The sequence below is a fragment of the Canis lupus genome, chromosome 26 (genome assembly GCF_048164855.1).
Source record: "Canis lupus baileyi chromosome 26, mCanLup2.hap1, whole genome shotgun sequence".
Taxonomy (NCBI): Eukaryota; Metazoa; Chordata; class Mammalia; order Carnivora; family Canidae; genus Canis; species Canis lupus.
In genome coordinates this window covers 36,782,700-36,808,754 of record NC_132863.1, presented here as the reverse complement: position 1 = coordinate 36,808,754, position 26,055 = coordinate 36,782,700, and the positions used below count along the sequence as shown (strand labels likewise).

Sequence of the window (26,055 nt, the reverse complement as noted above, 5' to 3'; positions counted from 1 at the left end):
ACATGTCCGGCTGCCCTTGTCCCCGGCACAGCACTCTGGGAATATAGGGCTGTCACCACCCTGTTCGAAGGTATTTCTGGAGCCTTGGGAAGCCTTCAAGTTTAGGAACCAAGACTCAGGAGGCCTGGCTGTGACACTTACCAGCTGTGTGACAATAGGCAATTCACTTAACTTCCCTATGCCTTAATCTCTTGTTCTGGAAAACAAAAATTCTCATCACACCTACTTTCTCCAGTCATATAAGAATTAAATGAACTGATATAAGTAGACACAGAACTGTTCCTGGCATAGCATAAGCACTCAAAAGTGTGAACTAAGATTATTTTAGTATCTGTGATGAATGAATGACAAATTGCATCTTTTCCCCGATCCTCCCTAACTCCCTCTGCTTATTTTTCTCCATTAGCACCATTCGACATTCCATGTTTTCCTTCCTCTTTTATTGCCGATCGGCTCCAGGAGGGCAGGGATGGTCTGTCTGAGTCACTGCTGTGCCCCAGCTCCTCACAAGTTCTCCTGTCTCTCCCCGACCCCCCAGGACTACCTGACGGACCTCATCACCAATGACAGCGTGAGCTTCTTCCGCACGTCCAAGAAGATGTACCCACACAGGCCAGTCCTGATGGTCATCAGCCACGCGGCCCCCCACGGCCCAGAAGACTCCGCCCCCCAGTACTCAGGCCTCTTCCCCAACGCATCTCAGCACATGTAAGCTTGGGCACCCGGCCCGCAGAGCCGCTGGGTGGCGTGAAGGTGGGAGGGGCAGGCTTCAGGTTGGTAATGACAGTGACAAAGTTGTACCTTCTCTCTAATCCTCCTGGTTCAAAGAACCCAGAAACATATTGCTCCCCTGTGGGGACACTGGACACATATCCAACCAGCCTGGCTAACAGACCAAAGCAGGTGGCAAATGTTGTCAAGTCAGGACCCTTTTGTCCTCCAACACCCCTGGAGGTCTGTGCGTTGAACTGCATCGCAGTATAATGGTTTCCTTTGTAATCCTGTGTGTTTCATGTGATGGACTTTAAATCTTTTTTTTGAGAAGGGGTCGATAGCTTCATCAGGCTACAATCTATTCAGCAGCCTTTCCTGAGCTCTTGACCGTCCGGCAGGCTCCAAGCTGAGTCCTTACATTGCACCAAATCCCTAAATATTCACAACGACCCTCGAGGTGTATTTATCCATTCCTGCATAACAAATCATCCTGACATTGAGCCGCTAAAGACACAAATGTGTATTATGTCACAGGGTGTGTGAGTCAGGAACCTGGGAGTGGCCGGTCTGGAAGGTTCTAGCTCAGCGGTTCTAATCCAGGTGTCAGCTGGGGCTGCAGCCACCTGCTGCCAGCCCGGGGTTCACTCAACACGGCGGCTCCTCGACCAGCCAGCCTCTCCATAGTGTTGCTTGAGTGTCCTCACCACATGGCAACCAGCTGGCTTCCTCCAGAGCAAATGATCTAAGATAGAGGAGTGGATTGGGGGCCCGGGGTCAACACACAGAGGTTGAGATGGAGTCTTCCATGACCTAATCTAAAAGTGACACGCCATTGTGGTGCTGTATCCTATTGGTCACACAGACCGGTGCTGCCAGTGTGGGAGGGGCTACACAGGGTGTGATTCGCGGGAAGTGGGGGCCCTCGAGAGCTATTGTGGAGGCTGCCTACCACACCTGCTATTCCCATTTCACAGATGAGGAGACTGAGGCACAGAGAGGCGAGGCAACTTGCAGCTGGTACACAGCAGAGCCAGATTCAAACCCTGCCCCTAGCTGCACCTCCCATCTCTCTGCCCACCCCTCCCATCCTCCTCCTCCAGCTGGCTAGTCAGTCTTTCTGGAAAGTTCTCTTTCTCTCTGCCTCTAGCCACCTCCCGCTTCACAGTGATACACGGCAGCCCTTGCTGTGACATTGGGGCGACAAGGACAGGGCAATTTGGAATCCGCCTGAATGTTCTAGGTGTTTAATTTTCATCATAATCAGACCGCGTTGCCCTCCTCATTCCTGTGCTGTAATTACTTTCTGACAGCGCCCAGAGTGGCTCCGAGAGGACGAGGCGGTGCGCTAACCTCCTGATCCCCTGGTCTTCGGGGCGGAGATTGGGCAGGTGGTGAGCCACATTCCAGGGGCTGCAGCGCCCCCCTTGCTCCCCAGCCCTGCCTCTCTGCAGCACCAGCCACCCCCAAGGGTTGGGGGGAGGAGGCATGTGCCCGGCTCCGTCCCCCCCCCCAGGGGGGGTGGGGGTGGAAGGCAGGTCTGCTTTGCTTCTGCAGCTTCTCCTTTAAAAGAAGCACTGGCATCCCTCCTCCCCAGCAGCCCTAGAGTTTCATGATGAGATTGTTTGACATTGCCTGCTCATTTATTTTCCCTTTGAAATGAAAATTATAGAAATTGAACATGAGTAACGCCTGCTATTACTTACCCAGAGAACCCCCCGTCGCCTTATTAGGGGTGTGTTTGGAAGGCTCTCCTATCTCTGGGGTATAATCATTTCCAAAACAAAACCAAAAACCAGAAACTTCTGCAGCTGGGATATTTAATTATGACAGGCAAGGGGGGGTGAGGAGGGGACAGGGCCCTGCTGGTGGGTCAGAGTTCCAGATCCTTCTATTCGGAGGCTCCTGTCAGACTGCCACCCAGTCAAACCTGGTGTCCTGTCCTTGACGTGGGCCTCGTGGGCTCTCACAGATGCTGCTCGATGCAGCGTGGCCCCGGTCCACCTACCCAGGGCCCCCACCCACTCCCTGCTCTGCTCCACGCACACGAGGATGCAAACAGACACACGCAGACTCACACAAATGTACACACGTATACAAAGATACAAAGAAATACACACGTAGATACACAGACACACGCAGAGGTATAGAAATGCACACACAGACTACCCAGAAACAGACACAAGGATATGAACAGATACACAAATACACACATAAACACAAACACAGACACGGACATACGATTACACGGACACACGAAGACACAGACACACATATGCAGGCATACAAACAGAGATAGACACCCAGACACACAGATGCACAAACATGCAGACACGTAGTTACACAAACACGCAGATGTACACACAGAAGCAGACAGACAAACACACCCCGACCCCCACTGGCCCCCAGAGCTCCCTTCGAGGTGTGGCATCCTGTGGTGGGTTCACGGTGGGTGTCAGGTTGCCTGGGCTCCAGATGCACAGGGAGGGGCTGGGGGACAAGATCCTCCTCCCACTGCCCCCCGCAGAGCAGAGGGGGTGCTCGCTAGCCTTAGGGGCCCTGTTGTGAACACACCAGACATTCCTCAGATTCTTGAGGAGGTGAGGCTTTCCCCTCTTTGTTTGGCACGCGGCTGGGTTCTTGTGAAAATGTGGCCTCCTCCCCAGAGAGCCTGGCCTCAAGCAGGTGACAGGCAAGCAGGCAGTGGCCTTCGAGCTTGCCCCCCCACCCCCCAACCCTGCCTCCCGAAGAGGGCTCAGGGACAGGGCTTGGAAATCACTCCTCTGCAGGCTCCTGACAAACCCACCCCTCGCTGTTCTGGAGGACAGACACCAGCCTAATAGAATCTAATAGATTCAGAGATGATTGCTCAAAATTACATCCTGGAATCTGGCCCCTTGGGCCTCCGGGAACAATTTTCCAAACAGCTCTGAGGACTGTGTCTGCCCCTGCCCCCAGCAGACCCCAGTTCCTGGGGTGGGGGCGGTGGGGGGGGATTGTTCCTCCGAATGTTCTACATGGGGGTCAGGCCCTAAGCCAGCCCACAGGAGAGCGAGGCCTTGCTCCTGATCAAAGGAGGCTGGGGGCCGGGCTGGATTTAGCAGCGGGAGACCAGCCAGGGACTCAAAGCAAAGCCCAGAAGGAATCTCAAGGCTTGTGAGTCAGCCCGTAGCAACGGGTCCCCATAACCTTCAGGCCGCCCAGAGCTGCCGCCTGAAGGCTGCTGACCTTCCTGACCTTCCTGACCTCCCTGACCTCCCTGACCTCCCCCAACACTCTGGTATTCTCATGAATACCAGAGAGGCCGGGGCGGTCCTAGCAGGGCAGGCGAGGCTTGAGGGAGCTCCGCGCCCTCCCTGCAAGGAGTGCGAGTGCGCCCACTCGCCCACCCCCCCACCCGGGCCCCCTTCCTGGCCATTTTGAAAAGCCTTCTGTCTTGAGGCAGTGGAAACTCAACCTTTATTTTCAGCCTTGCCTGGGGAGGGGGTGAGATCTGACAGGAACCAGAGTAGCGCGAAGGATCCCCCGTTTTGTGGGGGACCCCACCCAGGACGCCCCACACGTCGGTGGGGTGTGGGGGAGCTCAGATCCTGGGGCCTGGCATGAGCTGAGCCGCACAGAGGGGCTCTGGGTTTGGGACAGGGTACTGGATGACCGGAATGCCCTGGAAACTTCCACAACCGTGAACCAGATTCACCTGTGTGTTTCGGCTGCTCCAGGCTCCAGCAGGAGTGACTTGGCCAAAGTTAGGGCCAAGCACTGATGGGTGGGAGGGTCTCCTCCCTGGGGGACTGGGAGGCAGCGGCCTGGAGTTCAGACCCCAGCTCGGCTGTGGTGGGATCGTGCCCTGGGGCAGGGAAGGTGGCACCTGCTCCCAGGCTGAGTGTTAAGGAGATGGTAGGAGGCCACCCTTCGAGCTGGCCCAGCACATGGTACGAGGCCGCTGCTCCATGGAAGCCGGAGGTTCTGGTGATTTGTTCGGGGTGATGCGTCACCGCAGCAGTCCGCAGGGCAGAGGTCACGGGGTCCCCGGCTCCAACGCCCGCGTGCTGAGACCGTGGGCAGGTCCCCGAACATCTCTGACCTTCTGTTTCCTCCTCTGCAAACAGGTGATGAGAGCAAATGGGAAGAGTATTTGTAACAGGTGTTCAGCGCCGTCCTCACGCTTTCGGCCCCACATCCGTGACTAGTGTTGACCTGATGGTTTAGCCAACGTCCTTTTTCTTCCTTTTTTTTTTTTTTTTTAACCAAAATCTATTACAGAAGGAAACTCTGCAGTCGTGCCCTAACCACAATAACTCTCTTGCCCGAGGGACCCTGCAAATCAGCATTGGGCTCGGGAATTGGAGGGCGGGCCGTGCCAGGCAGGCTCTCCCCCTGAGCCTGTCCTCTCCTTGGAGCAGAGCCAGTTCTGGGGAGGTGCTAGGGACCCCCCCAGGGCTGGGCAGGCAGGCTGGCAGAGCCCAAGTCAGAGGCATTGACCTCACTGAGTAGCTTGGGGTCACTTAAGGCGGGGTGACCCCCGGTCCTCCCGCAGGCGCACCGCGTGCTGCAGAAATGCCAATGTAAGGGGTAGCAGAGCCCCTGATGGGCCACCACGGGGCAGGAGGATGCTCCCCCGAGACATGAAGGCCTAGGCCTGGGACCTGGGGGACTGGGGGGATGGGGACCTGGAGGGCTGGGAACTTGGGAGGCTAGGGAGCTGGGGGGCTGGGGACTGGGGACCTGGGGGCCTGGGGAGCTGGGGGGATGGGGACCTGGAGGGCTGGGAACCTGGAAGGCTAGGGGGCTGGGGACCAGGGAGCTGGAGACCTGAGGGGCTGGGGACCTGGAGGGCTAGTAACCTGGAAGGCTGGGGACTTGGGGGGCTAGGGACCTGGGAGGCTGGGGGGCTGGGGAACTGGGGGGATGGGGACCTGGGAGGTTGGGGGGATGGGGGGGCTAGAAACCTGGGGGGCTAAGGAGCTAGGGACCTGGGAGGATGGGGACCTGGAGACTTGGGGAGCTGGGAGGCTGGGAAACGGGGGGGCTGGGGACCTATGGGGCTGGGGACTTGGGGGCTAGGCGGCTGGGGATCTGGGGGGCTGGGGGCCTGGGGACCTGGGGGGCTAGGGACCTGGAAGGCTGGGAAACTGGGGGGCTAGGAACCTGGGGACTTGGGAACCTGGAAAGCTGGGGACCTGGGGGCCTGGGAACCTCGGAGGCTGGGAACCTGGGGACCTGGGAGGCTGGGAACTTGGGGACCTGGGAGGCTGGGGAGCTGGGAGGCTGGGGACCTGGGGACTTAGGGACCTGGGGGGCTGGGGACCTGGGGCCTGCAGGTGAGCCCACACCTGGCCTGACTTGGGCACGTGTTTGCCCACAGCACACCAAGCTACAACTACGCGCCCAACCCCGACAAGCACTGGATCATGCGCTACACGGGGCCCATGAAGCCCATCCACATGGAGTTCACCAACATGCTGCAGCGGAAGCGTCTGCAGACCCTCATGTCGGTGGACGACTCCATGGAGACGGTAGGCCACCACCACCCCCCGACGCTCCAAGCCCTCCCCACCCTCACCCGGTTCAGAGTGTCATCAGCAGCAGAGGAAGGGAGACAGAGGCAGGATGAGCAAGCAGTGTGACGGCCCAGGGAAGTGGCCGTGAGCGGTCCTGACAAGGCCTCTGCCTTCGTGACACCTCCCTGCCAGGTCTGTTCTGTTTGGAACGGCAGCCACGTGGGGCTTCTCACATTTTTTAGCAGCTTTGAGATAAATTCACATACTATATTATTCACTCAACATGTGCTGTTCGGTGGTTTGAATATACTGGCAGAGCTGTGTGGTCACCACAGTCAACTTTAGAACATGATCATCACCCCAGAAAGGAGCCCCAAGGCCCTTAGCCATCACCCCCCGGGCTGCCTCACCCTTCTTAGGCAGCCACCAGCCTGCTTGGTGTCTCTGTGCACCTGCCTCTTCTGAACACTTCCAATCAGTGGATTCACACATTACAAGGTCTTTTGGGTCTGAGGTCTTGCACTCAGCATCACATTTTCAGGATTCATCCATGTGGTAGCACGCATTTTCCTTTTCATGGCTGAACAGTATTCCATCGTATGGTTATATAAATTTTTTTAGGGATGCCTGGGTGGCTCAGCAGTTGAGCATCTGCCTTTGGCTCAAGGCATGATCCCAGGGTCCTGGGATCGAGTCCCACATCGGGCTCCCAGCAGGGAGCCTGTTTCTCCCTCTGCCTGTGTCTCTGCCTGTCTCTCTGTGTCTCTCATGAATAAATAGACAAATAAATCTTTAAAAAAATTTTTTTATTTATCCATGGCTATTTAATTTTTTTTTTTTTAAGTAGCCTCCACACCCAGCGTGGAACCCAGTATGGGGCTTGAACTCACAACGGTGATATCAAGACCTGAGCCAAGATCAAGAGTCGGGCACCTAACCAGTTGAGCCACCCAGGCACACCATGGCTGTTTAAATTTAATTAAAATCCATACAGTTTAAAATTCAGTGCCTTGGGCGTAATAGCCGCATGCAAGTGTTCAGTAGCCACATGCAACTGGTGGCTGCCATATGGGACAGCACAGATACAGACATTGCCAGCACCACAGAAAGTTCTGTCAGACGGCACTGTTGTAGATCACCAATGCCTGCCCCAGGCCGCAGTCCACCTTCAGCCATTCATTCATTCATTCATTCATTCGTTCATTCAGCAGCATTGGCTGCGTGCCAGTGCCATGGGATGCAGCAGGCAGCAAGGTGAAGGAGCCCCCGCCCTCCTGGAGCCCCAGCCCTCCAAGAGCCCCCATTCTAACTCAGGGGAAGATGAGCCACAAACATGCATAAGAGATAGAAGAAGAGAAGCACTGTGAAGAAGGGGGGCAGGAAGCAACAGGCGGTGGGGAGGCTGCAGTTATAAATGCATCCATCACAGGGGCCCCCTTGAGCAGTGGGGTGCAGCGGAAATCCAGAGCCAGGGAGGGACCCGGGAGCACGTGTTCCTCCTCTCCCTCGGGGAGGCCAGGCCAGCAGGACTCACGGTGCCCACTGCCCTTCCCTGTGCCCTCACCGCCCCGCCTGCATTTCAGATCTACAACATGCTGGTTGAGACGGGCGAGCTGGACAACACCTACATTGTCTACACCGCCGACCACGGCTACCACATCGGTCAGTTCGGCCTAGTGAAGGGCAAGTCCATGCCATACGAGTTTGACATCAGGGTCCCATTCTACGTGAGGGGCCCCAACGTGGAGGCTGGCTCACTGTAAGTGCATCATCACCCCCTCCCAGGGCCCCACATTTCCAGGGAGGCCTGGAGGCTCCAACCCATCGGCTTCCTGGATGGGCGAGAAGCAGGTGGTTCAACCGGGTAGCCCCAAGCCACTCCTTGGGTGGCACATGATTTGGGCAGGTGCACCTCGGTGCCAAGTGAAACAGCGATGGTGTCACCTGGGGTGGGTGCTGACACATTGTCTACCCCTCTGCTGGGGAAGGAGAGACCAGGGGCCGTTAGCATCCGTGAAAACAGATTGTGGCGAGGCAGTGTGCCAGGGAGTCAGGGAGCTGGGCTACGTGTGCGTCGCCACCAGCGCGTGGGAAGGCCGCCTTGGTTCATGTCTGGCCGGGGTGATCCATGGGACGGCTGTCGGGAGGAACCCTGCCACTCAGTCGGGGGGTGTCCACCAAGGTCAGGGGGGCCAGCTCCGGCCACAGCGCAGAGGGAAGCAGTTTGCCTCTCATCCTCCTTCCAGGACACTGTGGGCCCTCAACCAGCATCGTCCTTGGGCCAACCTTTGAGATGCCATGTTCTGGCCCCAAAAATGCCACATCTAGGGCAAGGAGAGGATAGAAAGGCAGGTGATCGTAGCAGCAGCTTCCTCAGATCCCCGTAGTATGGAGACCAACTCAAATGGTTTTCTGAAAGGCAGATAAATTGCTATTAAGACACTTCTGTGGCCTGACTTCCATCCCTTGGAAGGAATGCTTGGAGGCAGTTCTAGAAGGTGGCTTGTGTGGGTTCAAGGCTAGGCCCGTCACTCCCTGCTGCCCGCCTCAACAAATCCCTCCCTGTCGCTGGATCTCAGGCTCCCGTGTCAGGAGAGCTACGATATGAGGCATGCTTATCCAGCTGTTCTTCAGCCCGGGTCTGCCGCGTAAGTCATGTGAGCACCCCAACAACCCCGCGGGGTAGGCACTGCTGTGACCCCGTTTAGTGGGACGCACAGAGCTGAGGCTGCCCGAGCTCACGTGCTGTGGCCGGGAAGGAGCTGGGAGCTTAACCCAGGCAGCCTCTGCTCCTGCCGCTCTGCAACCCTGAGCCTTCCCTGTAAATGGAAAGAATGAATTTGACCCACTAAAGACTCTACAGGCATTGACCTTACGGGTTTGGTCAGCCTCAGAGTCTCTGATCTGGTTCAGAAGACCCCAAACCACACCCCACATGGACAAGAGAAAGAAAGTGCTAATGGCGGGCTTGGGGCTGAAGGCTAGGATGCCTTTGGTTGCAAAAACAGAAGCCAGATAAGGTCTCCCTTCCCCACACCCAATAAAAAAGAGATGAAAGGAATATGGGAACTAAAGTAACTGGAAAGTCCAAGGCTAGTTGGCTTCAGGCATGGCTGAATCCAGCAGTCCCACAATCACATCAGGAAGCTTTCATTTTCCATCTCTGAGCCCAGCTTCGTCTGAATCGGCATCGTTCGCAGGCAGGCTTTTCTCTCATGGTGGTAGACTCCCCGTGACTCGCAGCCATCGGTTTAGGAAACCAAGCAGTGGTTCCAACAAGGCTTGAGGCTGACTCTCACCAGCCTGGCTTGGGTCACGTGTCCATCCCTGAACCAATCACGGTAGCCGGGGCGATAGAAAACCTTGAGTGACCAGACCAAGTACATCAGATAGTGGAATCTGGGTGGAGCAGAGTGCTGTGCCCTCCAGGCAGGGCCTGGATGCTGGGGGTGCCTCCCACCTAGTCTTGGGGAGCAGGACCGCTGGACACCCTCAAGCCAACTCATCTGCTGGTTGCCAACATTCCCCTCGGTGCCTGCTTACCCAGCAGTCTTCTCCAGCTCCCTCCACCTGACAGATTAAGTTGTCACGCCCTCGGGCACCTCCTCCAGGCGGCCTCACCCCCTGCAGCCCTCCCAGCACACCTGGCTGCCTGTCCAGTGTCCACAAGGTGCTGGGCTGGGGGGAGGAGGAGGAGACAACTGAAATCCTAAAACCCAGGCCTGCCTCTCAACTCCAGGGAATAGGGTGGGGGACACCAAGCCACCTGGATGGGGAGTGCGGCCACGTGGCTATCATTCATTCAACAGGGGCCAACCCCTGCATTGAGCACCTCCCTCGGGGCACCTGCCACCACACTGGGAACACCTGCAGGTGGAAACAGGAGACAGGAGAAGTGACAGACGCATGGTAGAGATAAATAACAGAATTTGCTAGGCTAACCCTTCCTGAGCAGCCCCAGTGTATTCTAAGTGTAAAAGTGCTGGGAATACAGAAGTGAGCAAGACAGACGGAAGCGTCTGCTTTCCGATTAGATTCTAAACAGGCAACAGACAATAAACCAGGCATATGAGTAAAATATAGAGTAAATGGGGGTGATGAGGCCTCAGGGCAGCGGCAGGAGCCGGGAAGGGCCTCGTGATAGTAATCTATGCTGCGTAACAAAGCGTTACAGGGATCCCTGGGTGGCGCAGCGGTTTGGCGCCTGCCTTTGGCCCAGGGCGCGATCCTGGAGACCTGGGATCGAATCCCACATCGGGCTCCCGGTGCCTGGAGCCTGCTTCTCCCTCTGCCTATGTCTCTGCCTCTCTCTCTCTCTCTCTGTGACTATCATAAAATAAAAAAAAAAAAATAAAAAAAAAATAAAAAAAAAAAAAAACAAAGCGTTACAAAGTGAGCAAGTAAACAACACACTGTGGTATCTCGCAGTTTCCCTGGCTCAGCAGTCGGCCCAGCTCAGCGTGGTCCTCTGCTCAGGCTGCAGGCAGGACTCGGCAGGGCTGGAGGCTGGGCCGGGGAAGGTCGTTCAGGTGCCAGCAGAGGACCTGACGTCACAGCGCCTGCCTCCCAGAATATTCACCACGCATCCTCCTAGGGGTCTGGTGAACTAGGGCAGCCTGCATCTTCACAGCCAACCGAGGGGAAAGGAGACAAAGGGACAGCTGGCAAGATGAAGTTGTGTAGCATGTAACGTCCCCACCGTGTGGCGTCTCATCACCTTTATCGGATCCTGTTGGCTTGGCCCACTCACCCCTTGGGGGTGAAGGGGTGGCGCACACAAAGGTGTGCAGGCTGGAGGGCACGGGTCGTGGGGCCCCTCGGAGGCTGTCACGGGCTTCTGTGGTAACTGTTGAACAAAGAACTCAGGGTGGGGGAGAAAGTTACTCTGGCATCTGGAGGAAGAATGTTCCAGCAGAGGGAACAGCGAGGACCAAGGCCCTGAGGCCTGGCCAAGAAGAGCAATGGGCCAGGGTTTGCATCAGAGGTTCAGAGACAGGTGTGGGGGCAGGTCCAAGGTCTAGAGTGGCTCTTAAAGGTGGGAGTCCTGTGTTCGGGTAGTGGGAGGCAGGGAGGACGTCCCCAGCAGAAGCAGCGGCCAGGTGGAGGCCTGTTAATCCTGGTACCTGTGGTATGTGTGGAGGGCACAGGGGGTGCAGGGTGGAGAGGCCTGGGGGTTCCACTGAGTTGGGGCTGCAGATGGGAGCCTTGAGTCCTGGGGTGCTGGAGAGGGACAAGATCACAGATTCCCCACCTTCAGGGCGTGGGCCCCTGGCCACTTCCATCCCTCCGGCCACCCTTCTCCCAAGCGAGGCTTGGGCACCACTGCCCGGGTGGCCCAGTCCTCTCGTCCCCCTCTCCCCCAGGAATCCCCACATCGTCCTCAACATCGACCTGGCCCCCACCATCCTGGACATCGCCGGTCTAGACATCCCCTCGGATATGGATGGGAAGTCCATCCTCAAGCTGCTGGATACAGAACGGCCTGTGAATCGGTGAGGAGGGGAGCGGGGCTGGTGCGGGGGGGTAGGGGTGCCCGGCTCTCCGCACTTCGTGGGTCTGAGAGGGGCGCATCCCCAAGAGTCAGGAGCTGGGGCTCTGGGGTCCCCGATCCCGCCGACTTACCTGCCACGGGAAAGAAGGATGTTCTCTCCCTAAGGTTCCATCCTCCCCTCCGGGTTACGGCCAGGGCGACCCGTTGACGACCCTCTCGGGCTACAACCCTGTAAAACTTCATAACAGCAGGCGTGAACGCTCATTAGCCATTTCCTTGCTCTGAGGACTTCGCGGAGGATTTACCATTTTGATCATCACAGTGACGGGAGGCGGGGGGGGGGGGGGGGGGGGGAGGCCGGGGCATTGCTATGATCCCATTTTACCAAAGCAAATGCTCCCAGAGATGTGGAGCGCCTGGCTGGCCGCCTCAGCGAGTGTGGGGCCCACTCTGGGCATTTGGTCGGGGCGGGGGGTGCTGCGCGCCCCTCACTGCGCCGTTGGGCTTTAATGCCAGCTGGTGTCCCCGGCACAGACCTAGGCGTCCTGGCAGCAGAAGGGGGCCCGGCCCGGTCATGGGAACAGCAACTAGACGGTGGGAAGGTGAGCGCCGTGGGGCCTGGCGTGGCAGCAGCGCCACCTGGGGGCCGCTCTGTGAGTGCCCGCCGCGCCAGCCGCCCCGACTGGGGCCTCACCTGCCCTCCCCGCCTGCAGCCCTGGCACCTCCCATCCACATCTGGCCGCCCTGCAGGGGGGACCCCTCTCTGGGCCTCCTCCGTTTGACTAGGGGGTTTTCTGAGCTGTGCGGGCGTAAAGCAGCGCATTTGGGTCAGCAGGGGCGCTGGGTGGGGAGCCAGGACACCTGGGAGTCGGGTGCAGGGTGGAAGCTTCCGCTGGCAGCCTGAGCCCCTGCCTGGGAAACAGCAGTAGAGTGAGATCCTATGAAACGCACACTCTGATTGCAGGAGTCCAACCGCAAAGGATCAAAGAGGATACCCCCCCCCACCCCCACCCCCCCGCAAAACCCAAAAACCTTTGACCCTGCCCATTTCCGCCCCATGTGCCTTCAGACCTGCGTCTCCAGGGAGGATGCAGCTCTGCTCAGTGTGGGGCTGTGAGCTTCTGGAGCCCTCCCGGCACCCCGCTGGGCCCCCTCACCCCGACGGCCCCCAGAGCCCTGGGTCTGTGCCGATCGTGGACCCAGGCACCTCCCTGCTTCTTGGGAGTGGGGGGAGGCGTGAGGCCCCCACATTGATGAGAAGGTGGACATGTGCTTCCCTCCCAGGTTTCACTTGAAGAAGAAGATGAGGGTCTGGCGGGACTCCTTCCTGGTGGAGAGAGGGTGAGTGCCGGGTCCTGGGGCCCACTGCCCCTCCCAGGAAGCTCCCCGCAGCCCCACCTGTGCCCGTGGGGTGGGAGAGTTAGTGTCCGCAGCCCCCTGGACAACTTCCTGGAGGGAAGCCCGTTCACCCTTCCCGTGGTTGATGCAGAACTTGCGTCTGGAGACCACATGTCCCTCCAGACGTGTTGTCCCGCCTCCACCAGGCCTGAAAAGTTCTCTAATTTCTTCCCGACTCCTGCCGTCTGGGAGGTTTCTTATAAAGTTCCCACATTGTAAGCCTCTGAACAACCAGGAGGTGTGGCCAGGCCGGACTCCTGTCCTCCGTGATGACAGCGCCCCCGGGGGGAGGGTGCGCGTGGGGTACCCTGCTTGTGGGGGGGTCACACTCCTCCTCCTCCGGAGCGTGGAGGCCAGCTGCACGTCCCACTGTCTGCCCCGCAGCAAACTGCTCCACAAGAGGGACAATGACAAGGTGGACGCTCAAGAGGAGAACTTCCTGCCCAAATACCAGCGCGTGAAAGACCTGTGTCAGCGCGCCGAGTACCAGACGGCCTGTGAGCAGCTGGGCCAGGTGAGGCGGCGGGCCGCTGCGGGGCCTCCTGTCCTCCCTTCCATCTCAGGGCTGTCCCTCCCCCAGGCCGTCCCCTCCCCCCGGGCTGTCCCTCCCCAAGCTGTCCCTCCCCGGGCTATCCTCCCCCCCCCACCACTATCCCTCCTCTGGGCTGTCCCTCCCCCTGGCTATGCCCCCCAGGCCATCCCTCCCCCAGGCTGGCCCTTCCCAGGCTGACCTTCCCCAGGCTGGCCCTCAGGCCCCCAGTCCACAGAGTTGGTGAGGTCAGGGCCTCCAGGGTATGGTGTTTTGCTGATGTGTGACACCCCAGGTGACACTTGGTGGCACAGGTGACACTCAGACGTGGGAGAAGTGCCGTGTGGGCGAATGTGGCTCCAGCTCCCCGCAGCCCCTGCTCAGCCACTTTCACGGAGCCGCTGCGGCCTCTGCACACACACGATGCCCCAGATCTTAGTCCCCTTGCTGTCACTTCACTGCCTCTTCCTGCTGGCTTTCCATTTAGATGAGAAATAGGAAGTTGCCTTTTTAAATAAATGAGGTTTTTAAAAAGTGAGCTGATTGCAGGAGAACTGCCAAGAACCTCGCCACCGCACAGTAAGATGGCAGGAGCTGTGACGTTAGATGGCAGGAGCTGTGACGGGTGTTAGAAGGGTCTGTGCTCGGCCTTCCTGAGGCCTGGAAGGCCGAGGCGGGCTCTGGAGGGGGCGGGAGGGCAGGGCCGAAGGGCACAGGGAGCAAGGAGGGTGGCCCGGCCGAGGGGTGCAGGCCGCGCGTCCCCGCCTCGGTCCCCCGCCCACTAGTGCAAGGCAAACAGGCCTCCGTGTCCCCTTTCTCACCAGCAGCCACGAGGCTTCCGAGGCTCAGGTGGGCCCCATGCAGGTGGCTCCTTCTTGCTAGACTCAGAATTAGGGCCGGGCCATCCCATGACCGTGCCCCTTCCCCCCGTTGTTGCTGAGCCCCCGGGCCCCCCTACCCCATGTGGGGGGACGTACTGTCTGGGAAGAGGCCACTCTGTGCCCTGGACAAGAGCTGTGGGTGATGCTGCTCCCTTTGCTGCCGAGCGAGGTTCCAGGCCCTAGAGCCCTGGCCCCAAAGGTCCCTAAATGTCCCCAGCAGAAAGCCCTGCCGTCCTGCAGCTGCGTGCGGGGGAGATGCCCGAAGTGGTTCCAATTTCAGTTCTGAGCTACAGGGACTGAGGGGCCGGGGGCCCTGGTTCCCCTGGACTGTTCCGTCCCCCTCGGTGCACTTCTCCCCCATCCCCCGGCCCAGATTGGGGGTCAGGCAGTCCCAGGGCGGGATGGGGGCATAGCAGCAGCTTCAGAACATGATCAGAGCATGTTGTTTACCCCAAAGGACAAAATCCCTGGAGGTGGGGCCCGGAGCAGCTGGGGAGGCGTCCGTCCCTCGCCCCAGCTGCAGCCTCCAGGACCCCCCCGTCCCAACAGTCACCCCCCGGGGCAGAACAGTCGTGGCCCTGCTGGCCGAGCCACCCCAGGGGGCTGAGGCCCTAAGCGTGCTGGCACTGCCCCTTCCAGGAGTGCCCTCCCCAGCCCGGGTCCCTGCCGTGCTCCTCCCACGCAGACGTGTGTCCGTCCATCACTGAACACGCAGTTCCAGGAAGGCCAAGGCCGAGACCCGCAGGGGGGGGCTCCCCGGGGGATGGCAGCGGGGTGGAGGCCACCAAGGCCCGGGAGCCTGAGGCCCTCGCGTGTCTTGCAGAAGTGGCAGTGCGTGGAGGACGCCTCGGGGAAGCTGAAGCTGCATAAGTGCAAGGGCCCCGCGCGCCTGGGGGGCAGGGCCCTCTCCAACCTGGTGCCCAAGTACTACGCGCAGGGCAGCGAGACCTGTGCCTGCGACACCGGGGACTACAAGCTCAGCCTGGCCGGCCGCAGGAAGAAGCTCTTCAAGAAGAGTGAGTGTGGCCCCGGGGCCGGGAGGGGGCAGGAGGGAGTAGGAGGGGCAGGAGGGGCAGGAGGGGGCAGGAGGGGCAGGAGGGGGCAGGAGGCACGCTCATCTGCTCTTTCAAACAGTCCTGTGGACGCATGTCACCAGGGCCAGGTGGCCCCTAGGAGCAGGGAAACAGGGCCTGCCGGTCCAGTGGGGAGAGAACGTGGGAGCACGCTCCCTGTGAAGGGGGACGGGAGAGGGCCCAGGGCCTCACAGGGCCCAGGGCGGCCCTTCCTCTGCAGCAAGCCGTCGGACGTTGGGAGCAGAGGAGCCGAGGTCAGATTTGCGTGTTCAAGGGACCCTCCAGCTGCCGCTTGGGTGGGCTGTGCAGGGTTGGGAGCAGAAGCGGGGCGGGGGGGGAGGCCAGGAGGGCAGCTGGGAGAGCTGGTGAGAAGCCTTGGTGCTCGGCCCAGGCTGCAGGAAGAAGGGATCAGGCTCTGGACGTTTCTGGAAAGCAGAGCTGTTTGACACGGTCGATCCCCATTATTTGTGGATTGCCTCGCTCGAAGATCTCCCTGTAGCCCCCAAATCAGTACTCAGGGTGCTTCTTCATCATTCACCGCATGAGCAGAGCGGCGGAAAGTTTTGAGCCACCAGCGTGCAGGCTCCCAGCTGAGCCCGAACGAGGCAGCGCTCTGCTCCGGCTTTAGCTCTCGTACCGCGTGTGATGAGCATCTCTTTCACGTCTGTTTGGTGTCACGTTTCGTCACTTTGTGCTTTTGCTCGGTGATTTCACTGTTCGGCATGGTGCTGACGTGCTGTGTGGTGTCCCGAGCACGGGAAGGCTGAGATGCGCCCTAAGGAGAAGACGCACCTGGGTGTGTCAGATTAGCTTACTTCTGGTGCTGTTGGCTGGGGTTCGGTGTTAAAGAATAATTAACTATATATATATAGATAGATTTTAAAGACTGTATTTATTTATTCATGAGAGACACACGAAGAGAGAGGCAGAGACATAGGAGCCCGATGCGGGACTCAATCCCAGAACCCTGGGATCACGACCCGAGCCAAAGGCAGGCGCTCAGCCACTGAGCCAGCCAGGGATCCCAGAATTAACAATACATTAAATGAGGTGTCTTTAAACAGAAATACACATAAAACAAGGTCCTGTCTTGACAGTGGACAAACATGCTATGACCAGAGGCTCGCGGGACCCCAACCCCACATTTCCCCTAGGAGCAGCGGTGTCGTGTCACCTAGCTCAGTGTTCGGGTGACCTTACAGAACATAACTCCCTCGAATAATCAGAATCAACCGTGCTCTGGATGAGTGGGGAGGAGCCCCCATCCCAGTGGAAGGAGCTCCCAGCCGGGGCCGAGGAAGACAGGCCATTAGAGAGCCACGGAGCAGAGAGCGAGGACCCCAAGTCCCCTTCCATCCGACTGCAAAACTCCCGTCACTCCGGGCCAGTTGTGGCCCACTGAGGTTCAGCTCCCCCCAGAACGCACCTGTGCCTGCAGCATGCTCCAAGGCCGCTGGGTGCGAGGCCTCGCTCTCGGGGAGACCCGGCCAGCTGGCCCAGCGGTGCCCCCTCCAGAGCTGGGCAGTTTCCCTGCCGCCCCTTCTCCAGCCCCCTGACCCAGGAACAAGAGAAGCCTGATTGGAGATTTTAGATCTAGGTGTTTTGTTCTTAATAGTGATAAAATGCACCTAACATAAAGTTTACCATTCTCACTATTTTTTTTTTAAGATTTATTTATTTGAGAGAGAGCATGGGTGGGAGGAGGGGCAGAGGGAGAAGGGAGAGAGAATCTCAAGCAGACTCCCCGCTGAGCACGGAGCCCAGTGCAGGGCTCGATCCCACAACCCCAAGATCACAACCTGAGCTGAAACCCAGAGTCGGACACTCAACCGACTGCACCCCCTCCAGGCGCCCCTCTGTTTTTTGGTGCACAGTTGAGTGGCATTAAGCACATCCACACTGCTGTGCCACCATCACCACCATCCATCCCCAGAGCTCTTCTCATCTTGCAACACCGAAACTCTGTCCCCATTAGACTGAAACTCCCCCTTCACCCCCCATCCCTGGCCACCACCCTTGCGTCGCCATCTCTGGGGGTCTGAGTGCTGTAGGGACCTCATACAGGTGGAATCGTGCAGCGTCCTCTTGTGCCGGCTTATTTCCCTCCTTGAGGCTGAACGGTTCCCCGCTGTAGCCTAATTAGAGACCGGGTGTCAGGCGGCAGGCTCGGTGGCTCCCCGCCCTCCTCTGACCCGCGCACCGGTCGCCGAGCAGGTGGGTTAGAGCAGCTCAGACCCCAGCTGGCCGTGATCGCTGGGATGCCAGTTGGTGCGGGGAAGCCAGGCGGGGCCCGCCGGCCCGGGTGGCCCGTGTCTATTCACTTAGGCTCCCAACACATCGGCAGCCCTGCCAGGTGCCAGGTGCTGAGGGAGCTGCAGGCCGGGCCTCGTGGGTGAGACGAGGTGTAAGCAAGGTCACTTCCCTCGGTGTCACATTCGTGGAGGACGTGAAACAGTGGCGTGGCCGGGGGAGACGGGTGGCCGCCCCAGGGTGGGCCGCTGGCTGACACTTACGTGAGAGCCGAGTGTGGAGAAGGAGCGGGTCCTGTGCGTGTTCTCAGTCTGGGGAGAGGGAGCACACGGGCCCCGTGGGTCCCAGCCCCCGAGAGCGGGCTGCTCGGCACACGGTTTTCCAGGCCCGGGGAGGTGGACAGGCCCAGCTTGTGACCTTGGACAAGGACGTCCCAGCTGCCAGGACCCGAACCACAGAGCGCTGCAGCAATGTACGGGTTCTGTTCACATCATCCTCCAAAGAGCCCTGCAGGGTGGGGACCGTCGTGAGAACACAGGCGTTAACCAGCTTGGCAGGGTCACACATTTGCTCAGGATTCGCACCCGAGCAGTCAGATTCCAGAGCCCCTGCCCTTGGCCACGGGGTTGTGAGGCCCTCGGTTCCCAGTGTGGGGGTTGGCGGGGGCGCCCCTGGGACCCTGGGAACAACCCCCACGAGGGTGACCAGGAGGGCGAGGAGTGTGGCTTCAAGTCCAGGGAAAGGTTCACACAGCCTGGTCTGTAAAGGACCCGAGAGTAAATATTTGAGGCTTGGGAGGCTCAACAGCCTCTCAACTTCTCTATTGTCACTGGAGCCAGGAAAGAGCCATGGACTCAGCAGCTTATGTACCAGACCGGGCGGAGGGCCACTCGGCCTGAGGCCGAAGCTTGGGGACCTCTGGGTTTGTGGCTGGGGCAGTGGAGGTGGGAAATCCAGAGCACTGGCTCCTGAGCACCAAGACAAAGGGGCAGGGAGAAGCGGGTGGGTCTCCTTGGGGGCGCTCGCGGGCAGGTATGAGCCGCCCCGCAGGGACATCAGGCATCAGGGGTCCCAGAGCTGTGGCCTCGGGGAGGAACAGGCCAAGGACACAGCCTCCTGGGGCCAGGAAAGGCCCACGGTTTGGCTAAGAGACACCCCCCTCCCCCCGCCGGACCTGGGCCCCCGGATCTTTTGGCCCGTGTGACTCAGAGAAAGAGTCTGAAAAAGAAAGATAATAAACATGTGGCAGGAGTGGGCCCCGCAGGAGCCCGCCCAGGAGCGCGAGCCCCGTCCTCGGGCCTCGGGCGCCCCCTAGTGGCCACGGGGAGCCCAGCAGAAGCGGGGCCCTGCGGGGCTCCAGGCCCTTCTCCAGAAAGATGCTCCTGCAGGAGCAGACCAGCGGGGTCAGACGATGCTCCGCAGGGCCAGACCTGAGCGGGGCGTGCAGAGCCGAGGGCGGGGGACACTACGGGAGCAGGAGAACGGGCCGCCCGTCTACACCCGGGGGCCCGGGGCGGGCAGCCACTTCTTTGGTTCTCCCTTCAGAACCTGAGAATCTGCACTCCTACATGACCCCCCATCCCTGCTGTTCTCAAATGTCAGCAACTTGATCAAATGTGTCTTTTTAGTAGAAGATGCAAGAAATCCGGGCTCTGGCTTTAGCCCACAGGCCCGGATTTCCCTCCGTTTTCAGTAGCCGACTTAGAGCCTGGAAAAAATGCGCCCTGCCCTATCTCACTGCCCAGCCCAGGAGAGCGTCCAGCTCCCACCGCCAGTGAGACGCCGAAGCTAAGAGACCCTCCCTAAGCTGCTCCCTTTTCTATCCAGGAGGACGTGCTACCCAGCTTTGCTTCTTTTCTGGTTCAAATTAATAGGGTTTTTTAGTCTCTTAGTTTCTCATTGAGGTGTAATTTGACACATAACGTACTAGTTTGGGGTATGCAACATAGTGATTCGATATTGCAGACATTGCAAAATGATCACAATAAGTAGTTAGCATCCATCACCATACCTTCTCAAGTTTTTTTATTATTAAAATTTTGAAAATGTTTCTTAGAAACTTTCAAAAATGCAAGAGTATTACTAACTATAGCTATTATTAACTATACGATTATTAACTATAGTTACCATCCCCTACATGGCATTCCCGGGACTCACTCACTCTATAACTTTTGAGCTCCTTCACCCATTTCGCCCACTCCCAACCCCACGCCTCCAGCAACCACCAATCTGTTCTCTGTATCTGTGAGCTCAGGATTTTTTAGGTTTTGGTTTATTTTTAGATTCCATATATTAGCAAGATCAGGTGATATGTGTCTTTCTAGGTCTAACTTGTTTCACTTAACATATACCCTCTGGGTCCATCCATGTTATTGCAAAGGGCAAAGTTTCTTTTTTTTTTTTTTTTGGAATTTTTTTAAATTTTATTTATTTATTCATGAGAGACAGAGAGAGAGAGGCAGAGACACAGGCAGAGGGAGAAGCAGGCTCCTCACAGGGAGCCCAGTGCGGGACTCGATCTTAGAACCCTGGGATCACGCCCTGAGCCAAAGACAAGACACTCAACTGCTGAGCCACCTAGGTGTCCCCAGAATTTCATTTTTTTTAATGGCTAATATTCCATCATACACACACATACACACACACACACACTTTCTGTACCATCCATCCACTGAAGGACACTTAGCTGGTCTCCATGTCTCGGCTGCTGTAAATATGCTGCAAACAAGACGGTGCTGACGTCCTGTTAGATAAACACTCAGAAATGGAACTGCTAGATCCTATGGCAGTCTATTTTTGACTTTTTGAGGACCCTCCGTACTGGTTTCCACGGTGGCTGCCCCAGTTTACAATCCCACCAGCAGTGCGGAGGGCTCCCTCTCCCCGTCCTCCCCAGGACCGGTTAGTTCCTGTCTCTGATGGCAGCCATTCCAACAGGTGAGGGGCTAGAGCTCATTGTGGTTCTGATGCAAATTTCCCTGATGATGATGATGAGCAATGCTGAGCACCTGTTGGCTCAAGTACCTGTTGGCCATCTGGATGTCTTCTCTTTTTTTTAATATTTATTTATTTATTCATAAGAGACACAGAGAGGCAGAGACACAGGCAGAGGGAGCAGGCTCCTCGCAGGGAGCCCCATGTGGGACTCGATCCCAGGACCCCGGGATGACAACCTGAGCCAAAGGCAGACGCTCAACCACTGAGCCACTCAGCGTCCCTGGATGTCTTCTTTTGAGAAATGTCTATTCAGATTGTCTGCCCATTTTTTAATCAGATTGTTTGGGGTTTTGCTATTGAATTATAGAAGTTCTTACCTACTTTGGATACTAACCTCGTCCCTCCCTATCAGATAGTTTTTATGATAAGTGGTCATTGAGTTTTGTCAAATGCTTTTCCTGCATCCGTTGAGGTGACCGTATGATTTTTGTCCTGCATTTTGTTAAATGTGGTGAATCACGTAGCTTGACTGGCAGATGGTGAAGCATCCTTGCATCCCTGGAATAAATCCCACTTTATCATGGTGTTTGAACCTTTTAATGGATCATTGAATTCAGTTGGCTGATATTTTTGCTGAGGGGTTTTTGCATCTATGTTCATGAGGGAAACTGGCCTATAATTTTCTTTTCTGGTAGTGTCCTTGTCTGGTTTTGATATCAGAGCCATGCTGGCCTATGAAATAGGTTTGGAAGTGTTCCCTCCTCCCTCCCCTGTTACTTGGACAAATTTGAGAAGCACTGGTATTAATTCTTTAAATGTCTCGCAGAACCCACCAGTGAGGCCATCTGGTCCCAGACTTCTGTTGTTGGGAAGTTTCTCATTACCAATTTAATGTCCTTACTTAATGATTTTCTATCCACATTCCAGTTGTTTGTTTGTTTGTTTGTTTCATTTTTTCTTTATTGAGGTGAGGTTCATATGCCATAAAATTCACCGTTTTTACAGTTTTAAAGTTTATAATCCAGAAGCACATACTACATTCAGTGCAGTGCACCCACCGCCTTCTAGTTCCAAAACCTCCAATCACCCCAAAAGGGAACCCTGTCACTGGCTCCCCATCCCATGGTAACCCATTAGCTTGCTTTTGGTCTCCATTGTCTTTACCTGAACAAGTAGAGCCATACACGGGACCACTCATGTCTGGCAGACACCCGCCCACATAGCAGCGGGCGTCACGGCTTCGTTCCCCTGGGGCCGGACATCCCATCACACGGACGGACCACGGGTGTCCACGCATAGCGCTTTCTGGGGATGATCTCCAGCAACTTCCTCCTTAGCTCTGGGCCTTCAGTTTTCCCAACTGAATCGCCGTGTGGTCCTTTCCACTGGGGTCCAGGTCCTGCTTCCTGGGCAGGTAGGTCTCATGAGCCTTCGAGTCTCCAGGCCAATAGTCCGCTGCCCAGAGAGCCAGCCCAGCCTGTCCGGCCCCACTAACCCAGCTGCCCGCTGACGCCCATAGAGTACAAGACCAGCTACGCCCGGAACCGCTCCATCCGCTCAGTGGCCATCGAGGCAGATGGCGGGGTGCACCACCCAGGCCTGGACGGCACCTCCCAGCTCCGCAACCTTACCAAGCGCCACTGGCCCGGGGCCCCTGAGGATCTGGACGACAAGGACGGCGGAGACTTCAGTGGCACCGGAGGCCTTCCAGACTACTCGGCCCCCAACCCCATTAAAGTGACACACCGGTGAGAGTCCAGGCAGAGGGCAGGGGTGTAGGGGGGCAGGTGGGGCCTTGGTGGGGACACCCACATCTCAGGCCCCTGGTTGGGTCCCCCTCAGCCCCTCAGAGGCACACGTGGCCCCTTCTCTCGAGCAGGTGCTACATCCTCGAGAACGACACGGTCCAGTGCGACCTGGACCTGTACAAGTCCCTGCAGGCCTGGAAAGATCACAAGCTGCACATAGATCACGAGGTGAGGGGGTTCTGGGCAGGGGGCTCTCTCCCACCACCGTGAGCTCGGCGGGGCCACCATCCACACCGGGAGGGCAGTAAGGCCAGGCCCGGGGCCAGAGGCCTCCCCAGAATCCTCAGGCCACTTCCAGGCTGCGGGGGAGGACGGTGTAGTCGAGGTCCACCTTCCGGAACTTTGCTTTATAAGATGCCATGGTTAGTGTTTCAACAAGGGGAGACGAGTCCTTAGTGGGCTCAACTGGTTCACGGGAGCCTGGTCACTTCAGCAGGTGCAGCCAAGGACCCCTCAGCAGCCACAAGTGCAGGCAGCAGCTGTGGGCACCCAGCAGGCCGCCCCTTATTCCCCCAGCCCCCCAGAGTCTCATAGCTCCTCACCTGCTCTCTGCCTCAGATCGAAACCCTGCAGAACAAAATCAAGAACCTGAGGGAAGTCCGAGGTCACCTGAAGAAAAAGAGGCCAGAAGAATGTGACTGTCACAAAATCAGGTGAGGCAGCAGCAAGGAGTAGCCAGGAGACCCCCGAAGGGCCCTTCATGCTCCTGCAGGACCACTGCTGGGGACGCAGCAGCCCCTCCAGGATGCCTTTCATTATCTTTTATCCCTACCTCCTCCCTCAGAGTAAGGAAAAAAGAAAAACCAATCAGTAATCATCCCCACACTCTTTGTCCGCCACTGGGCCCAGGCCACCACCCCTCAGGTCACCAGCGGGACCTGACCACCCAGAAGTGGAGGGCGCCTCTGCCCACTGCCCTTCCAGGAAAAGCCCGTGTGGCCCAAGGTCCACATTGCCAGCTCGGAGCCCCTGTGCACCCGAGCTCCTGCCAGGCTGGAACGGGGCCCCATCTGCGCGGCCCAGCACGGCAGCCAGCGACCACACGTGGCCCTAGTGCTCTTGAAATGTGGTCCGTGTAGCTGAGTGTGTGTGGTTTACGTCAGCTGGCAAAGCCACAGGTGGCTGGAGGCACCTGCACCGGCCTGTGCAGCTGTGGTGTCTGCTACCCTCTGAGAAAGGGCTTGTCAGACCTGGGGTCCCCAGCATGCGGTGGGCGGGGGAGTCTGGGTGTGCCGACCCAGGAGGCCGCACCTCGGAAGCCAGTCTGGCTTCGGGTCCCACTGCCTTGCACCCGCCCTGACCTTCCAAGCCCGGCCTGAGACCCGCAGCCGGGGCCCCAGCTGGCCTCTGGAGGAAGGAGCTGCACCCCACCCCCGGGACGGCCCCCACCCAGCACTGCCCCAGACAGCGAGACAGGCGTCCCAGGGAACCCCGGCCGGCTCCAGCCCCCTCCCCGCCAGCTGCCCCAGCGCCTCTGAGCTGTGGGGCGGGTCTGTTGCAGTTACCACCCCGCGCACAAAGGCCGCCTCAAGCACAAAGGCTCCAGTCTGCATCCTTTCCGGTAAGGGCAGCCAGCGGGAAGGGAAGAGGCCCGGGCCTCCCGTGGCAGCCGGCCGCCCCCAGGGCTCTCCGCACCCCCTCCGTGGCTGCAGGGGCAGGAGGAGCAGAGGTTGGGGTCCCGGCCCCTGGGAGGCTGCGGGTGGGGGCCGAGGGAGGTGTGAGGGGTGTGGCCCCGTGTGCCCTCTTGTGCCCCAGGAAGGGCCTGCAGGAGAAGGACAAGGTGTGGCTGCTGCGGGAGCAGAAGCGCAAGAAGAAGCTTCGCAAGCTGCTCAAGCGTCTGCAGAACAACGACACGTGCAGCATGCCGGGCCTCACGTGCTTCACCCACGACAACCAGCACTGGCAGACGGCGCCCCTCTGGACACGTGAGCCGGCGGGCAGGCGCGGGGGGCGTCAGGACCGCAGGGGTCCCGGGGCCTCCCGCAGGCCCCTCACCGCGCTCTCCCTTACCTGGCAGTGGGGCCCTTCTGCGCCTGCACCAGCGCCAACAACAACACCTACTGGTGCATGAGGACCATCAACGAGACCCACAATTTCCTCTTCTGCGAATTCGCCACCGGCTTCCTGGAGTACTTTGACCTCAACACAGACCCCTACCAGGTACAGACGGCACAGGCTGGAGAAGTGGGGCGGCTCCCGGGTGCTGCGCCTAGACGCCCTGGCAGGGCGGGAGACAGCAAGGCTTCCAGGCCCGCCGCGCGCTGACGCCCCTCCCGGCCCCCGGGCCTCCGTCCTCCTGCACCTGTGCTCTGGGTCCGAGGCAGCTTCGCCCTCCAGCTTAGGTGCCTGCCAGTGGTGAAGCCTGCTTTATGGCCAAGCGCGAAGGCTCCTAGAACGGGGGGCGGGGGGCTTCGGGGTCCCTGGGGTCAGACCAGCCCTGCACACTCGTGCGTCCCGGGACCGCGCAGGTAACGGGACCCAGCCAGCACTCCCGCAGCACTTCCTACACGCCGGGCACTTGCCTAAGTGTGTCCGAGTACTAAGCACCCAAACACACCCGTGACCAGTGGCCCCGAGCGTGTAAGATGCAAGGGAGCCGCAGGTCTCGGGCGAGCGGCCTGCGTGGGTCCCTCCGACCATCCCTTCAGACGGCCCCCGCCGGGCTCCCCCACTCGGAGCTTCCCAGCAGTGTGGCTGGGTGCTGGCCTATTTCAGCGGCTCTTCTTGAACCGCCTGTAGTCGTTTTATGTGAAACCTGGGTTTTGTTTTAAATATATTATTTGAGAGAGAGATCACAAGGAGGGGGGTGGGGGGCAGGCAAAGCAGACCCCCCAACCGAGCAGGATGCCCAGGGCAGGGCGGGCTCGGTCCCAGGACCCTGAGATCGTGACCTGAGCCAGAGGCAGACACCTCACTGACTGCCAGTAAACTGATTTTTAAATGCCAGTAACTCCACTGTCTTGGTCTCTAACTACCCTATGGGCTGCCAGTCTCCTCCTTGGGCCAGTCATCCCCATAGTTTACAAAAGGGGGTGTCAGAGCAGGCAGGCTTGTTACCAGTGGCTCCCAGAGGAGGCAGACTCAGGTCCCTTACTCGGAGCGGCATCTTTGCAGTCAGGAAGCGCTGAGGGGCCGTGGGTGGAGGTTTGGAGCTACAGGGCAGGGGGGCCACACCGAGCCCCAGGGGCCACTGGTCGGGAGAGAGAGGCGCGGTGGTGGCCCTGCTCCAGTGCAGCGCCTGGCAGGGTGCGCAGGCAGGGCAGCCCATCCCCAGATGAGGGTCACCGCCCCACAGGGTCCCTGCACTCACCCTGCACCAACCTTTGTTCCAACCAGTTGATGAATGCGGTGAATACACTGGACAGGGAGGTCCTCAACCAGCTCCACGTGCAGCTCATGGAGCTGAGGAGCTGCAAGGGTTACAAGCAGTGTAACCCCCGGACTCGGAACATGGACCTGGGTGAGTAGGTGTCCCG

The 26,055-nt window shown here is 58.6% G+C and overlaps 1 protein-coding gene across 9 annotated transcripts in view; it reads left to right on the top strand.

Annotated features, from left to right (window-relative positions):
* The window catches only part of SULF2 (sulfatase 2), a 118,840-nt gene that overhangs the window by 90,150 nt on the left and 2,635 nt on the right, over window positions 1–26,055 (top strand). For all 9 annotated transcript variants that reach the window (XM_072801367.1, XM_072801364.1, XM_072801363.1 and 6 more), the window contains 14 exons: window positions 539–708; window positions 6,077–6,227; window positions 7,796–7,971; window positions 11,576–11,704; window positions 12,988–13,044; window positions 13,486–13,615; window positions 15,335–15,527; window positions 22,291–22,519; window positions 22,651–22,747; window positions 23,138–23,232; window positions 24,081–24,140; window positions 24,335–24,504; window positions 24,597–24,739; window positions 25,916–26,039. In XM_072801367.1, coding sequence (XP_072657468.1) covers window positions 539–708; window positions 6,077–6,227; window positions 7,796–7,971; window positions 11,576–11,704; window positions 12,988–13,044; window positions 13,486–13,615; window positions 15,335–15,527; window positions 22,291–22,519; window positions 22,651–22,747; window positions 23,138–23,232; window positions 24,081–24,140; window positions 24,335–24,504; window positions 24,597–24,739; window positions 25,916–26,039 — 1,924 coding nt within the window. The remainder of the gene's footprint in view (window positions 1–538; window positions 709–6,076; window positions 6,228–7,795; window positions 7,972–11,575; window positions 11,705–12,987; window positions 13,045–13,485; window positions 13,616–15,334; window positions 15,528–22,290; window positions 22,520–22,650; window positions 22,748–23,137; window positions 23,233–24,080; window positions 24,141–24,334; window positions 24,505–24,596; window positions 24,740–25,915; window positions 26,040–26,055) is intronic.